Source organism: Bufo gargarizans, chromosome 6 (genome assembly GCF_014858855.1).
Source record: "Bufo gargarizans isolate SCDJY-AF-19 chromosome 6, ASM1485885v1, whole genome shotgun sequence".
In the NCBI taxonomy this organism is placed as follows: Eukaryota; Metazoa; Chordata; class Amphibia; order Anura; family Bufonidae; genus Bufo; species Bufo gargarizans.
This window is the reverse complement of record NC_058085.1, coordinates 322,330,389-322,347,999: the sequence shown is the minus strand read 5'-3', so window position 1 is coordinate 322,347,999 and position 17,611 is coordinate 322,330,389. Positions and strand designations below refer to the sequence as shown.

Here is a 17,611-nt window from a genome sequence, read left to right as displayed (position 1 = left end):
TCTGCTTGGCTATTTCCGCGGCTTGTCGCGCTTGTGGTGGAGTTCCCCCGGCTAGGATTGCCGCTCACTCCACTAGGGCGGTGGGGGCTTCCTGGGCAAGACGCAATCGTGCCTCTGCGTCTCAGCTGTGTACGGCGGCCACCTGGTCGTCCTTGCATACCTTTGCAAATTTTTGTCAGTTGCATTCACTGGCTTCGGCTGATGCGGCTTTGGCCGCAGGGTTTTGCAGGCTGTGGTTCCTGTTTGACCGTTGGGCGTTCCTCCTGGCGGTGCTGATATTTTTTCCCACCCCATGGACTGCTTTTGGACGTCCCATGGTCTGTGTCCCCCAATGGAAAAAAGTACGAGAAAAGGAGATTTTTGTGAAACTCACCTGTAAAATCTTTTTCTCGTCTTTTCCATTGGGGGACACAGCTCCCACCCATTATTCCTGTTGCAGGAGGGGTCTTTAGTTCAGTTTTTCTGTTTCTGGTTGGACCTTATGGCTTGGTCCGATGGTTTCCATGATTTTTTCTTGCTCCTTCTCCTACTGCTTGTGCAACGCCTGAGTTCCTCCTGGTGGAGTCGGGGGGTATAGCCCGAGGAGGAGGAGCTCTTTCATTTGCATAGTGTCCCTCCTACTAATACCTCTAAGCTATACCCATGGTCTGTGTCCCCCAATGGAAAAGACGAGAAAAAGATTTTACAGGGGAGTTTCACAAAAATCTCCTTTTTACATTCTGCATTTTATATACTAGTTTACGGCATCATTTCATTTGTTTTTGTACTCTGTAATATGAACAAATTTGTATTATTTTTATTCTTTGAGGACTCTGGAGATTTACTAGTACTGTCTAATAGAAAAAGAGTGCAAACGTAGACAGTCCTAAACTGTGCCAGATTTCACATTGTAGCTGATACTGCATGATTAATCTGGGTCACCTATAGACTGTCCAGTCTAACTTTACACCACCTATTTGTTGGCTTAGTGTCTGGCACATATTCACCAGTTAATTGGCTCATTTAGACCACACCCCTTTTCCATGAATCCAAGTCCCTTTTAGCTAAGCCACACCCCTTGTAGGACAGGATGTAAAAGGTGTATAAAACTATAAATATGGTCCAAGGCAATTATGCCAGTTTTTTGCCCCAACCTGCCCCAGAAATCTGACTCTTTTTCAGTAGTAAATCTGCCCCTCTGTGGTTTGTTATTGGTAAAACAGACATATTTTAAAAGGGACCCCCGCTGATCAGCTGTTTGAGAAGGCACGGGCACTTCTGTGAGTGCTGCGGCCTTTCCCTTGCTCTGTACATTAGTATAGTTAGTGGCTGTGCTTGGTATTGTGCTCAGCCCCATCCACTTCTATGCTCCCAGGCCACGTGACCGATGAATGCTCTGCCACTCTGCCTTCTCAAACAGCTGATCGGCGCCGATCAGATACTGATGACCTGTCTGGAGGATTGGTCATCAGTAAAAAAAAAAAAAAAATCTCACAAAACTACTTCAATATTTAGTTTTAAATATATTGTGTATAGTTCATGATCTTATTTGATAATTATGGTTCACATATTACACTGCCATTTGTGTTTTTTTTTTTTTTTTTTTTTTTTTGCATTAAGTTAAAATTATATTACTGTATTTGCATTGAATTTGGTGTCTTGAGACATAGCTTATATACAGTACAGACCAAAAGTTTGGACACACCTTCTCATTCAAAGAGTTTTCTTTATTTTTATGACTATGAAAATTGTAGATTCACGCTGAAGGCATCAGAACTATGAATTAACACATGTGGAATTATATACATAACAAAAAAGTGTGACACAACTGAAAATATGTCATATTCTAGGTTCTTCAAAGTAGCCACCTTTTGCTTTGATTACTGCTTTGCACACTCTTGGCATTCTCTTGATGAGCTTTAAGAAGTAGTCACCTGAAATGGTCTTCCAACAGTCTTGAAGGAGTTCCCAGAGATGCTTAGCACTTGTTGGCCCTTTTGCCTTCACTCTGCGGTCCAGCTCACCCCAAACCATCTTGATTGGGTTCAGGTCCGGTGACTGTGGAGCCCAGGTCATCTGGCGCAGCACCCCATCACTCTCCTTCATGGTCAAATAGCCCTTACACAGGCTGGAGGTGTGTTTGCAGTCATTGTCCTGTTGAAAAATAAATGATGGTCTAACTAAACGCAAACCGGATGGAATAGCATGCTGCTGCAAGATGCTGTGGTAGCCATGCTGGTTCAGTATGCCTTCAATTTTGAATAAATCCCCAACAGTGTCGCCAGCAAAGCACCCCCACACCATCACACCTCCTTCTACATGCTTCACGGTGGGAACCAGGCATGTAGAGTCCATCCGTTCACCTTTTCTGCGTCGCACAAAGACACGGTGGTTGATCTCAAAGATCTCAAATTTGGACTCCTCAGACCAAAGCACAGATTTCCACTGGTCCAATGTCCATTCCTTGTGTACTTTAGCCCAAACAAGTCTCTTCTGCTTGTTGCCTGTCCTTAGCAGTGGTTTCCTAGCAGATATTCTACCATGAAGGCCTGATTCACACAGTCTCCTCTTAAGGGCCGCTTCACACGAGCGGATGCCGTGCGTGGCATCCGCTCCGTGAAAGAGTGCCAAGACCCGCTGCAGACTGCGGAGGCACGGAGCAGTAACAGTCATGTTACTGCTCCGTGCCTCTGCAGTCTGCAGCGGGTCTTGGCACTCTTTCACGGAGCGGATGCCACGCACGGCATCCGCTCGTGTGAAGCGGCCCTAACAGTTGTTCTAGAGATGTGTCTGCTGCTAGAACTCTGTGTGGCATTGACCTGGTCTCTAATCTGAGCTGCTGTTAACCTGAGATTTCTGAGGCTGGTGACTCGGATGAACTTATCTTCCGCAGCAGAGGTGACTCTTGGTCTTCCTTTCCTGGGGCGGTCCGCATGTGAGCCAGTTTCTTTGTAGCGCTTGATGGTTTTTGTGACTGCACTTGGGGACACTTTCAAAGTTTTTCCAATTTTTCGGACCTTCATTTCTTAAAGTAATGATGGCCACTAGTTTTTCTTTACTTAGCTGCTTTTTTCTTGTCATAATACAAATTCTAACATTCTTTTCAGTAGGACTATCGGCTGTGTATACACCTGACTTCTCCACAATGCAACTGATGGTCCCAACCCCATTAATAAGGCAAGAAATGCCACTTATTAAACCTGACAGGGCACACCTGTGAAGTTAAAACCATTTCAGGTGACTACCTCTTAAAGCTCATCAAGAGAATGCCAAGAGTGTGCAAAGCAGTAATCAAAGCAAAAGGTGGCTACTTTGAAGAACCTAGAATATGACATATTTTCAGTTGTTTCACACTTTTTTGTTATGTATATAATTCCACATGTGTTAATTCATAGTTTTGATGCCTTCAGTGTGAATCTACAATTTTCATAGTCATGAAAATAAAGAAAACTCTTTGAATGAGGTGTGTCCAAACTTTTGGTCTGTACTGTACTTGTGAACTTTTTTTCGTTTCTTTGGGTATAAGGAACAGTCAGGACGCTTGACACCATAATTAGTATAACAGAACTAAATGAGCGACTCCTTTTGTTTTTCTTCACTATGCTTTTTTTTTCCAGGCCTAAAGTCAGCGTCCTGGGCTCTCGGGAGCAGTTGTGTATACACCCGGATGTGAAAAAGCAGGAAAATAACCATGTGAAGGTACAAATACTGAGTCTGTATCGCGGTCAACTTGTTTTGCTTACAGATTAAAATGTCTCATACTTTTCTTTCAGGTCCATATGTGTCGCTCCAAGACGTCTACCCGTTCCTGTCACTACTATAATAATGTGGAGGGTACGTTCTAGAGAATGGTTGTGAAGAAATGCCATCCATTATGACAAGTCTAGTTGGCATCAGTAGGAACCAAGTTTAAAAAATTGTGTACTGCTTGCCCATATCCCCCCTTTCTTCCTTGTACACACTTTTAGCTGCCATGTCATACCTTCAGTTTTCTTGGCCACACATTTTCAGAGGCCTCCAGCTTCTCCTGCTATTACGAAACTAAAAATGCCAGCACGCTCTGAAAACCATAGACACGCTGGGACTTTGCAAGGGTCAAAGACCATCTCTAAGGAATCCCTAATTTGTAAAGGTTAAGGCTGAGTTCACACTTCAGTTATTTGGTCAGTTATCTCCATCAGTTAGGGTCCATTCACACGACCGTATATCTGGGTCTGCATTGCGGAACGGGTGCGGACCCATTCATTTTAATCAGCCTGCAAAAGATGCTGACAGCACCCTGGTTACGTTCCGCGCCCCCACAAAAAAGATAAGCATGTCCTATTCTTGTCCTTAATTGTGGACAAGAATAGGCATTTCTAGCCTAGTGCTGGCAGAACACATAGGCAGTACCCGTGTTTTGCGGATCCGTAATTAACAGATCGCAAAAACACTTACGGTCGTGTGAGTGGACCCTTATGGCTCATGCACATGAACGTATTTCTTTCCGTGTCCGTTCCATTTTTTTTGCAGACCGTATGCGGAACCATTTACTTCAATGGGTCCGCAAAAAAATCAAAGTTACTCCGTGTACATTCCATTTCCGTGTGTCCGCAAAAATATAGAACATGTCATGCTCTTGTTCGCATTACGGACAAGGATAGTACTGTAATATGAAGGGACAGCTGTTCCATTCCGCTAAATACAGAATGCACACGGATGTCATCCGTATTTTTTTTTTGCGGATCCGTTTTTTACGGACTGCAAAATACATATGGTCGTGTGCATGAGCCCTTATTGTGAGCCAAAACCAGGAGTGAAGCCTAATCGGAGATCAGTAATGGAAAGATCTGCACCTGTCCTGTGTTTTTGACCAACACCTGGTTTTGGCTCACAATAAGGGTCCATTCACACGTCCGTAGTGTATTGCGGATCCGCAATACACCCGGCCGGCACCCCCATAGAACTTCTTATTTTTTTTCCGGAGCCGTGGAAAGGAAGATCGGGCGCGCGCTCCGGAAATGCAGATGCATTCATTGCTGCCCCATAGAGAATGAATGAGTCCGCACCCGTTCTGCTACTTGTGGAACAGATGCGGACCCATTCTACGGACGTGTGAATGGACCCTAACTGATGGAAATAACTCACAAAATAACTGAAGTGTGAACTCAACTTAACCTGTAATAACCCAAAACCTTTTATCCTAGAAAGGAAAGTAGCGTTTATTGGGACAGTATAATGCAAATTCTTACAGGCTAAAACTGATTTATTTATTTTTTTCCTTAGAGAAGAGCACTGAGAAAGACCTCACCACTCAAATATTGGACATTGAGGACCTGGTGAAGAACGGCACCAAACACAGGTACTTCAGTAGTCCAGTGGCCCTCAGACCTGCATTTGTCCTAACTGGCCAGCCCTTGTCCACATGACCTATTATGGCATATCGCATCAAGGAGAAGGATATTCTGCTTGTAGAGCGGAGACCCACTCTGATGATTTCTTCTACTGCAGGGTCGTTGCTACTGAAATCCACGCTGGTCAGTTGCTATCTCTGATTATTTCATAATCTGCAAAGATCAGCTCATTGCTATGCAGTTTTTGTTTGAGAAGGATTTTCCAGCTTAAACAACTCTTTGAAATGCATTATATTCTAAGTGTACAATTCTTGTGTTGCAGGGCCTGCCCCTACTACCTCTCCAGGAATCTGAAGCAGCAAGCGGACATCATATTTATGCCCTATAATTATCTGCTAGACCCAAAGGTATTGGCATTTCTACTGCAGTGTCCTCTGCCGACACGTATATTGTGCTGCTCATCAACATTTATGATTTTGTTAAATTCAGTGAAAACCCTCAGCCAACTAATGTCTATGGGAACTGCACAGTCATACTGGACCTTATATCATGGGACAGGATGGATTTTTGTGGATGACACTATTGGGTTCACTCATGGCACCTGCTATCAGATATGTCTGGCTGCAGCACATCTCATGCCTCTATAGAGCTAAAATGGATTTGCTATGCTTAAAGCTTGAGCTCATCTCTTTTGGTCCTCTAATCTGGTTTGGACAGCAAGGTATTGTGGGTGCAGCTGCACAATATATCATACAGTATATTTATTTAACCCCCTAACTGTTTTGCCCCAGTCCAGCTCCAGCAGTGGGAGAAGTAGCTAACTGGAGAGGTGAGGGCTGCCTCAGATGCTGCTATCTCCTGAGTGGTAGCAGCTAGAAACATGACATTTCAGGCTTTCAGACAATACCAGAATGACAGCAAGAGTGGCTGTGCTTGTGCGGCTACTCTCTGCTCACTTTAGGGGTCTCTTTCTGGAGATAGATGCACCTATCTGACAATGGTGGCATATTCTAGCTATATGGCACCAATGTCTCAGATGAGACAACACTTTTTAATATGGCATCAGTGGGACTTAATACATTTACCGGATCATCAGATGGTCATAGAAATTTATGAAAATTATGAATGATTTTGTCTAATGAATCGTTTTTGAATATTTAGAAGATTTATGCTGGCAGTCAGTCAATGGAAACATTATTGTTTATATCCAGAGACTAAACACCTGTGCAGACCTAATGTTTAAAGCTGAGGCTTTGGCACAGTTGTATCTATTGTTGTCTAAAAAGTGAAAATTGCGGTTAAATTTTTTATTTTTTACCTAATTTAAAGGGGTTCTGCAAGAATTAAAAAAATGAAAATACTGAAATTTTACTTTATTATAAATATATTCCAAAATACCTTTCATTTGATATAATGTCTAGTTTTGTCTGGGGAGCAATCATTAGGAGAAATAAAATGTCTGCCATCCTTTTAGTACACAAAAAACCTGTCCTAATCACACAGTAGAACACGTTTATTCACAGCACTGAGATAAAGTGCTTCCTCATCATCCTCTCTACTCTACTTGTCAGAGATTATGATTAGCGTTGAATGAAGTCGCTTCGGTCAAAACTGTGTTTGAATGCTGTAGGGAGATCCGTCTCCATGCAGTATTCAAATGTATGGGCTCAGCTGAGGTGAAATTCATTATTCATTATTTAATTTTCTTAATTCCCAGAGAACCCCTTTAAGTAAAAACATGATTTTTGTTTTTCAGAGTCGTAAGGCGCATAACATTGATCTAAAGGGCACAGTTGTCATATTTGATGAAGCCCACAATGTGGTACGTCATTGTCATCCATCTAGTGCCATAAGGGTCATAGATCATAATTTTTCCATGACTCTTGTCGTCTTCCTCCCAGGAGAGAATGTGTGAGGAGTCTGCTTCTTTTGATCTAACGCCATATGATTTGGCATCTGGGATCGATGCTTTGGATCTGGTCATCAAGGAGGCCACAGACAACCTGGAGCAGAAGCATATTAGTGCAGAATTTAACATGGAAGCGCCCAGTTCAAGTATGTTTCAACATGCAGTTTAAAGAATGGGGTTTTTCAGTCTGGATGCCATGGCTGTGCACAGCTTTGGAAGACAGGAGTTCCATTTTCCTGATGAAAAGCTGCAAATGTGAAGCCTCTCTTCCAACAGCCCTAGAATTGTATAGTAGTTTCTGCCTGCAGTCACCACTAGTGCGAGTTCACTGCATATGGAGTATACTGTTCCCATTTAACCAATTAATACATTTGTCTTCAGTAATCTCCGTCTAGTGTCCATAGGTCTAGTACTCACATGATGCTGTGAGTTTGGGTAGTAGACCCCTGGTTTACCTGGAACGCACAGCTTTAGAGATCACTTGAGCATTGAGTTTGGCTCAGACAAGCTGTAGTCTGTTCAGGAAAAACAGCGGTCACACATTTTTACTGGACCACATGTGGCTATATGGAAGCAGCCTTAACCACTTCAGCCCCGCTAGGTGAAACCCCCTTCATGACCAGGCCACTTTTTACACTTCGGCACTACACTCCTTTCACCGTTTATCGCTCGGTCATGCAACTTACCACCCAAATGAATTTTACCTCCTTTTCTTCTCACTAATAGAGCTTTCATTTGGTGGTATTTTATTGCTGCTGACATTTTTACTTTTTTTGTTATTAATCAAAATGTAACGATTTTTTTGCAAAAAAATGACATTTTTCACTTTCAGCTGTGAAATTTTGCAAAAAAAACGACATCCATATATACATTTTTCGCTAAATTTATAGTTCTACATGTCTTTGATAAAAAAAAAATGTTTGGGCAAAAAAAAAAAATGGTTTGGGTAAAAGTTATAGCGTTTACAAACTATGGTACAAAAATGTGAATTTCCGCTTTTTGAAACGGCTCTGATTTTCTGAGCACCTGTCATGTTTCCTGAGGTTCTACAATGCCCAAACAGTAGAAAACCCCCACAAATGACCCCATTTCGGAAAGTAGACACCCTAAGGTATTCGCTGATGGGCATAGTGAGTTCATAGAACTTTTTATTTTTTGTCACAAGTTAGCGGAAAATGATGATGATTTTTTTTTTTTTTTTTTTTTTCTTACAAAGTCTCATATTCCACTAACTTGTGACAAAAAATAAAAAATTCGAGGAACTCACCATGCCCCTCACAGAATACCTTGGGGTGTCTTCTTTCCAAAATGGGGTCACTTGTGGGGTAGTTATACTGCCCTGGCAATTTAGGGGCCCAAATGTGTGAGAAGAACTTTGCAATCAAAATGTGTAAGAAATGACCGGTGAAATCCGAAAGGTGCACTTTGGAATATGCGCCCCTTTGCCCACCTTGGCATCAAAAAAGTGTCACACATGTGGTATCGCCGTACTCAGGAGAAGTTGGGGAATGTGTTTTGGGGTGTCATTTTACATATACCCATGCTGGGTGAGAGAAATATCTTGGCAAAAGATAACTTTTCCCTTTTTTTTATACAAAGTTGGCATTTGACCAAGATATTTCTCTCACCCAGCATGGGTATATGTAAAATGACACCCCAAAACACATTCCCCAACTTCTCCTGAGTACGGCGATACCAGATGTGTCACACTTTTTTGCTGCCAAGGTGGGCAAAGGGGCACATATTCCAAAGTGCACCTTTCGGATTTCACTGGTCATTTTTTACACATTTTGATTGCAAAGTACTTCTCACACATATGGGCCCCTAAATTGCCAGGGCAGTATAACTACGCCACAAGTGACCCCATTTTGGAAAGAAGACACCCCAAGGTATTCCGTGAGGGGCATGGCGAGTTCCCAGAATTTTTTATTTTTTGTCGCAAGTTAGTGGAATATGAGACTTTGTAAGGAAAAAAGAAAAAAAAAGAAAAATCATCATTTTCCGCTAAATTGTGACAAAAAATAAATTCTAGGAACTCGCCATGCCCCTCACGGAATACCTTGGGGTGTCTTCTTTCCAAAATGGGGTCACTTGTGGCGTAGTTATACTGCCCTGGCAATTTAGGGGCCCAAATGTGTAAGAAGTACCTTGAAATCAAAATGTGTAAAAATTGCCCTGTGAAATCCGAAAGGTGCCCCTTTGCCCACCTTGGCTGCAAAAAAGTGTCACACATCTGGTATCGCCGTACTCAGGAGAAGTTGGGCAATGTGTTTTGGGGGGTCATTTTACATATACCCATGCTGGGTGAGAGAAATATCTTGGCAAAAGACAACTTTTCCCATTTTTTTTGTTTATACAAAGTTGGCATTTGACCAAGATATTTATCTCATCCAGCATGGGTATATGTAAAATGACACCCCAAAACACATTCCCCAACTTCTCCTGAGTACGGCGATACCAGATGTGTGACACTTTTTTGCAGCCTAGATGCGCAAAGGGGCCCAAATTCCTTTTAGGAGGGCATTTTTAGACATTTGGATCCCAGACTTCTTCTCACACTTTCGGGCCCCTAAAAAGCCAGGGCAGTATAAATACCCCACATGTGACCCCACTTTGGAAAGAAGACACCCCAAGGTATTCAATGAGGGGCATGGCGAGTTCCTAGAATTTTTTTTTTTTTTTGCATAAGTTAGCGGATATTGATTTTGTTTGTTTTTTTTCTCACAAAGTCTCACTTTCCGCTAACTTAGGACAAAAATTTCAATCTTTCATGGACTCAATATGCCCCTCACGGAATACCTTGGGGTGTCTTCTTTCCGAAATGGGGTCACATGTGGGGTATTTATACTGCCCTGGCTTTTTAGGGGCCCTAAAGCGTGAGAAGAAGTCTGGAATATAAATGTCTAAAAATGTTACGCATTTGGATTCCGTGAGGGGTATGGTGCGTCCATGTGAGATTTTATTTTTTGACACAAGTTAGTGGAATATGAGACTTTGTAAGAAAAAACAAAAACAAACAAAAAATGTCCGCTAACTTGTGCCAAAAAAAATGGCTGAATGGAGCCTTACCAGGGGAGGGTGATCAATGACAGGGGGGGTGATCAATGACGGGGGGGTGATCACCCATATAGACTCCCTGATCACCCCCCTGTCATTGATCACCCCCCCTGTAAGGCTTCATTCAGACGTCCGCATGATTTTTACGGATCCATGGATACATGGATCGGATCCACAGAACGCATGCGGACGTCTGAATGGAGCCTTACAGGGGGGTTATCAATGACAGGGGGTGATCAGGGTAATCAGGGTGATCACCCCCCTGTCACTGATCACCCCCCCTGTAAGGCTCCATTCAGACGTCCGCATGATTTTTACGGATCCATGGATACATGGATCGGATCCACAGAACGCATGCGGACGTCTGAATGGAGCCTTACAGGGGGGTTATCAATGACGGGGGGGTGATCAGGGTAATCAGGGTGATCACCCCCCTGTCACTGATCACCCCCCCTGTAAGGCTCCATTCAGACATCCGCATGATTTTTTACGGATCCATGGATACATGGATCGGATCCACAGAACACATGCGGACGTCTGAATGGAGCCTTACAGGGGGGTTATCAATGACAGGGGGTGATCAGGGTAATCAGGGTGATCACCCCCCTGTCACTGATCACCCCCCCTGTAAGGCTCCATTCAGACGTCCGCATGATTTTTACGGATCCATGGATACATGGATCGGATCCGTAAAAATCATGCGGACGTCTGAATGGAGCCTGACAGGGGGGTGATCAATGACAGGGGGTGATCAGGGAGTGTATATGGGTGATCACCCGCCTGTCATTGATCACCCCCCTGTAAGGCTCCATTCAGACGTCCGCATGATTTTTACGGATCCATGGATACATGGATCGGATCCGTAAAAATCATGCGGACGTCTGAATGGAGCCTGACAGGGCGGTGATCAATGACAGGGGGTGATCAGGGAGTGTATATGGGTGATCACCCGCCTGTCATTGATCACCCCCCTGTAAGGCTCCATTCAGACTTCCGCATGATTTTTACGGATCCATGGATACATGGATCGGATCCGTAAAAATCATGCGGACGTCTGAACGGAGCCTGACAGGGCGGTGATCAATGACAGGGGGGTGATCAGGGAGTTTATATGGGGTGATCAGGGGTTTATAAGGGGTTAATAAGTGACGGGGGGGGGGGGGGGGGTGTAGTGTAGTGTAGTGTTTGGTGGGACTGTACTGACCTACCTGAGTCCTCTGGTGGTCGATCCTAACAAAAGGGACCACCAGAGGACCAGGTAGGAGGTATATTAGACGCTGTTATGAAAACAGCGTCTAATATACCTGTTAGGGGTTAAAAAATTCGGATCTCCAGCCTGCCAGCGAGCGATCGCCGCTGGCAGGCTGGAGATCCACTCGCTTACCTTCTGTTCCTGTGAGCGCGCGCGCCTGTGCGCGCGCGTTCACAGGAAATCTCGCGTCTCGCGAGAGGACACGTATATGCGTCCAGGAGGAGTAAAACAACCACCTCCCGGACGCATATACGCGTACGGCGGTCGGGAGGTGGTTAAAGGGGTTGTCTACTTTTTTTATATTGATAACCTACTGTGGGCACCCCTGCCAATCAGCTGTTTGAAGAGAACTCAGTGCTCATACAATGTCGATGGCAAGCAGATAAATAGTGAGGAGAGCACTGCACTCGTACGAGCACTGTGTTCTCCTCAAACAGCTGATTGGCATGGGTGCCCGCAGTTGGCTTCCCCCACAAATCTGATGTTAATAACCTATCCTGAGGATAGGTCATCAATATAAAAAAAAGTGGAGAGCCCATTTGAATGGGTTGTCCGAAACAGAAAGTTTACTAATGCTCTTTTCTCTGGTGCCATGCTCTGTGCTGCGACTTTGGTCCTGCAGTTTTGTTTACAGACTGCAGCGGTGGCATGCACGTATACAGCATGTGACCACTGCAGCCAGTTACTGCCCTCAATGCTATACTGCTGTGGGCGGTGATTGGCTACAACAGTTATCTCATAAATCCCTTTAAGAGTTTGACATGTCCTAATGAAAAATCACAACCAACTGCTGAAGTGGCTGTGTTCACCTTCCATTAGAGTGGAGGCATATTAGTGTTTTTTTGTTTTTATTTTTTATGAGTAAATGAGTTACCGTCTTATTTTGCCAAAACTGCAATTTTGTTCTATTTCCAGATATGAATGTAGAACTTGAAGACCTGGCCAAGATAAAGGGTGAGGCTTATTACCTGACTACTGTTTTTCTTAAACAGCATTTTATATAAAAATGTAAAGGGACAAAAAAAAACACAACTAGATTTTTGTACTTACCGTAAAATCTGCTTGACCGTGGGTATAGCTGCTGCCACTAGGAGGCGACACTAAGCACAAAAGTGTGAGCTCCTCCCTCCAGCTATACCCTTCCTACAGGGACTAAGCTAAAACAGTTTGTGCAAAAGCAGTAGGAGAAGCAAAAGTAAAAACAGGAAAGCCAAGCAATGTGCAAACCCAGACCCACGCAGGCCACAACGATGCCCGTAACAAGAGAAAATGGGTGGGAGCTGTGCCCCCCCCAATGAACGAAAGAGAAACTGATTTTTCGGTAAATACAAAAATCTAGTTTTCTCATTCGTATCATTGGGGGACACAGCCTGCCGTCTGCAAAACTCTACGCCCCAGAGAAGGCTCAGAAGATGCAAAGGTGTGTACCCTGTAAAATTTTGAAAAGGTGTGCAAAGACGACCAGTTCGCTGCCTTGCACACCTGGATGGCCAAAGCCCCATGATGTACTGCCCAAGAGGCACCTACTGCCCAAGCAGAATGAGCAGTAACCCGGAAGGGCGGAGCCCGGTCACTGATGCGGTACGTAAAAATTAATCAGTCAGGAAATGGATCGTCTCGGTCCCTCTGGAATGACGAATAGTGAATCCGTCCGCCGGAAAGATAACGTCTGAGACAGATACAGTCCTGATCAAAAGTTTAAGACCACTTGAAAAATTTCAAAAAATCATATTTTACATTGTTTGATCTTAACAAGGTACCAAGTAGAGCTTCAACATGCAACAGGAAGAAATGAGAGTGAGACAAAACATTTTTTGAGCATTTAATTAATTTAAAATAACGATTAAACTGAAACAGGCTGTTTTTCAGCTGATCCAAATTTTAGGGCCACATGCCTTTTTTAAAAGGCCAAATCTGTGCAAAGATGTGGATTAATTGTCATTTTCTGTCAGGTAGTCACACGTTGTGATGGCAAAGGCAAAAAAACTCTCCCTTTTTGAACGTGGTCGGGTTATTGAACTGCATAAGCAGGGTCTCTCACAGCGCGCCATCGCTGCTGAGGTGGGACGCAGTAAGACAGTAATTTGGAATTTCTTAAATGATCCTGAGGGTTATGGAACAAAAAAATCAAGTGGAAGACCCCAAAAAAAAACTGAGGATCCAATTGGCTGTCCGTCAAGACACTGGACGATCCTCGACCCAATTTAAGGCCCTTACTGGAGCTGACTGCAGCCCCATAACTATCAGGCGGCATCTGAGACTGAAGGGCTTCAAAAACAAAAAACGTCTTCAAAGACCTTGTCTCCTTAAACGCCACAGAACTGCTCGTTTGGACTTTGAAAGAGAGCACCAAACATGGTACATTCAAAGTGGAAGAGTTTTATTCTCTGATGAGAAAAAATTTAACCTTGATGGCTTCTAACGTTACTGGCATGACAAGCAGATCCCACCTGATATGTTTTATACGCGCCATAATGGTCTGGGGAGCTTTTTCCTTCAGTGGAACAATGGAGCTTCAGGAACTGCAGGGGCGTCAAACGGCCGCTGGCTATGTCCAGAGAGCATTCCTCATGACTGAGGGCCCTCGCCTTTGTGGTAACGACTGGGTTTTTCAACAGGACACAGCTACAGTACACAATGCCCGCAGGACAAGGGACTTCTTCCAGGAGAATAACATCACTCTTTTTGAGACGGGGCAGGACAAAAGGAATGGAGAATGGTCACTTCATTGAGATGGAATGCTGACATGACCTTCGGAAAGACTGGACAGGGCGAAGGACTACCTTGTCCTGATGGAGGATGCGGAAGGGCCGACAGTAAAAAAGCCGCTAGTTCTGACACCCTACGAATGGAAGTGACTTCCACGATTATAAGCCACCTTATAGGACAGGAAGCGAAGGGACACCTGCTGCAAAGGCTCAAACGGAGAGGACCGGAGAGCTCTGAGCACCAGATTAAGGTCCCATGGATTTGACGGAGGCCGGTAAGGGGGTGCAGCGTGCGACACCCCCTGCAGAAAGGTCAGAACAGCAGAAAGTGAAGCCAGGTACCGCTGAAAAAGAATGGAAAGGGCTGAAACTTGCCCTTTAAAGGAAATGAGAGCCAGCCCCAAGTCCATGCCCGACTGCAGGAAAGACGAGAGTCGCGGCAGGAAAGAAAACGAGACCCGAATGGGAGACAACTGGTGGCGTTTGCACCAACTAAAGTAGGACTTCCAGGTTCGGTGATAGATCCGGGAGGACGACTGCTTCCTAGCCCGAATCATGGTCTGGACAACAGCATCCGAGAAAGCCTGAGTCCTTAGTACAGCAGCTTCAAGAGCCAGGCCATTAAATGTAGCAACCCTAAATTCGGGTGGAAGATCAGACCCTGCAACCAGATTTCCTCCGGAAGGGGAAGACACCAGGGTTCGTCGGCAAGGAGGGAGACTAGAGATGCTTGCCATACTCTGTGTGGCCAGTCCGGGGCCACGAGAATGAACTGGCAGACCTTCGGACCTGATTTTCCAGAGAAGACACTGAAGAGGAGGGAACACGTAAGGAAACGTAAACTACGTCCACGAGATCACAAGGGCGTCTAACGCCCGAGCCAGAGTATGAAGCAGGAGGCCATGAGAACCACATCTGGTCGACCCCATCGCTTGCAGAAAGACCTGTGGATGCAGAGCTCATTCGCCAAGATCGAGTCTCTCTCAGCTGAGAAAGTCGACGATACAGTTGTCGATGTCGGGGATATGAACTGCCGACAGGGCTGGAACATGGCTCTACGCCCAGGAGAGGATAAGCGCAGCTTCAAATTTGGCTTTGGGACTCCGCGTGCCGCCCTGGTGTTTTAGATTTGCAACTGCCGTGGAGTTGTCGGATTGAACCCGAACTGGGCACCCCTGGAGACGGTCCGTACAATGAACCAGAGAGAGGTGAATCGCCCGCAATTCTAGAATATTGATCATAAGGGAGAATTCCTTGCGGGACCTTCAGTGTGCGGCCCCTCGGGGAGGGCTGCTACACAGGAACAGAGGGAGCTTGTCGTGGGCGACCGTGATGGCCCGAATGCTGGCGGGATGCAGAGGATTTAGGAACCTCTAGTCCTCCTTGTCTTCTGTAGACAGCGGGCTTGGGGACCCCCTGGTCTCCTGCCTGTAATCCCGCTAAATGAAAAGAAAAAATCGAAAGGAAAAAATCGGCAGACCTGCAAAGAAGGGAGGTCTGCCTCCTACAGACACTAAGCTAAAACGGTTTTACCTTAGTCCCTGAAGGAAGGGTATAGTTGGAGGGAGGAGCTCACACTTTTGTGCTTAGTGTTGCCTCCTAGTGGCAGCAGCTATACCCACAGTCAAGCCTGTGTCCCCCAATGACACGGATGAGAAAATCATATTAACAGGGTTTTGTGTTTTTGTTTTTTATAAACCCCCTTCAAGACCAGTCTATTTCGGGCCTTTTGAGCTCTGTGATAATTATAGGATTTCTGAGTCAAAAGCACTGGACTCTTAGAAGAGACAGCGAGAGTCCTGATTACTGCGCCCACACATGATTGACAGCTGTCCGTGTATCATAGAGAAAGCTGTCAATCATTCTGTGTGGGCAGCATATAGCTTGCTTAGAGGACCTTTCACCGGTCCTGACATTACAATATAAGTATCTGGCAGTGTAGGGCATATTTAGGAGATGTGATATGTCTCTTTTTTTTTTTTTTCTCCCGATGGGCTGCTCTGTTCCCCTGTTCTGGTTTCCCGCCATGCATACTAATCTATACCATCGGTACAGGGAGGAGGAGACTGCCGTGTTTCTCAGGGGGCTTCTCCTTCTAACTGGCTGTGAGCTGCCCAATCTCAGCGGAACACGTCACAGCCATTGAGAAGAAAAACTGCTCCGCTTCTCCCTAGATGTGACGCGATCCGCTGTGATTAGATTGCACACAGCCAGGGAGATGGAGACGCCCCCTTGAGAAACCCGGCCGTTTCCTCCTCTCTGTACCGATGGTATGGATTAGCATATATTTACGTGAAACCAGAAGAAAGAAGAAAATTAAAGATCAGTGTAAAAAAATATTAAGAATAAAAAAGGCCATATAATTGGTAATGTCGCATCTGTAATGACAGGAACACTAAAATGGCCACCCTATTTAAGGCTACTCCGTAATAATGGGTCCGCATCTGTTCCGCAATTGTGCGTAACGGGTGCGGACCCATTTATTCTTTATTGGGAAGGAATGGATGCGGACAGCACACAGTGTGCTTTCCGCATCTGCATTTCTGTACCGCGCCGCTGATCTTCCGGTTTAAGGCTCCGGAAAAAAATAGAACTTGTCGGACAAGAATAGGCATTTCTATGGGGCAGCCGGCCAGGTGTATTGCGGATCCGCAATGCACTACGGCTGTGTGAATGGACCCTAACCTGCACTGCAAATGCCACAAAATCAGTGCCAGAATTCCTCTCAGATTATGAGAACACAAACAAATGTTTCTTTTTTAACTATTTAATGAACTTTTTTTTTTTTACATTGCAAAAGCCACAACTTTTTTAATTTTTACATCATTTTTGCTGTATGAGAGCTTGTTATGTAGAAGGTCAAGTGGGCATGGTGTGGGCGGGAAAGGGGATGGGCCGGGAGGCCCGTCTTATTTAACATTTTCTATTCCTGTTTTAGGCGTAGAAAATGGTCTAAATGTAAGACAACTAGGAAACGGTCTTACATTTAGAAGTGGCTGGTCTTAATAAATGTGCCCCTTAGTGTATCGTCTCATTTATAAGAGCTTTGCTTGCCTTTAGTGATCACAAGTGAAGAACCTAGAGAATCTGTACACTGCCCCACAGGAATGGTGCACAGGGCAGGTTAATACTCTAGATGGAGTAAACGTGGACAGGCTGTCTAGTCCTACCCCACATTTATCACAGGGGCTCAGGCTGGATGATGAATCTGGTGCAGGGACAGACACTTTTTTTTCCGTCTAACTCTATACCAGAATTTTACACCAGAATTGTGGCACAATTTTGGCGCAAGACATCACTTATTAGGTCATCACCACTTTCAAGCTACAATTCTTTTCCAGTAAGCTGCTCCACTATTTCAGCCTAGGCACAG

At 44.8% G+C, this 17,611-nt stretch overlaps 1 protein-coding gene across 1 annotated transcript in view; it reads left to right on the top strand.

Annotated features, from left to right (window-relative positions):
• The window catches only part of RTEL1 (regulator of telomere elongation helicase 1), a 102,151-nt gene that overhangs the window by 12,810 nt on the left and 71,730 nt on the right, over positions 1 to 17,611 (top strand). The window contains exons 4-10 of the mRNA XM_044299679.1: positions 3,597 to 3,678; positions 3,753 to 3,813; positions 5,245 to 5,320; positions 5,635 to 5,719; positions 7,069 to 7,134; positions 7,214 to 7,367; positions 12,446 to 12,484. Of these exons, the coding sequence (XP_044155614.1) occupies positions 3,597 to 3,678; positions 3,753 to 3,813; positions 5,245 to 5,320; positions 5,635 to 5,719; positions 7,069 to 7,134; positions 7,214 to 7,367; positions 12,446 to 12,484 (563 nt within the window). The remainder of the gene's footprint in view (positions 1 to 3,596; positions 3,679 to 3,752; positions 3,814 to 5,244; positions 5,321 to 5,634; positions 5,720 to 7,068; positions 7,135 to 7,213; positions 7,368 to 12,445; positions 12,485 to 17,611) is intronic.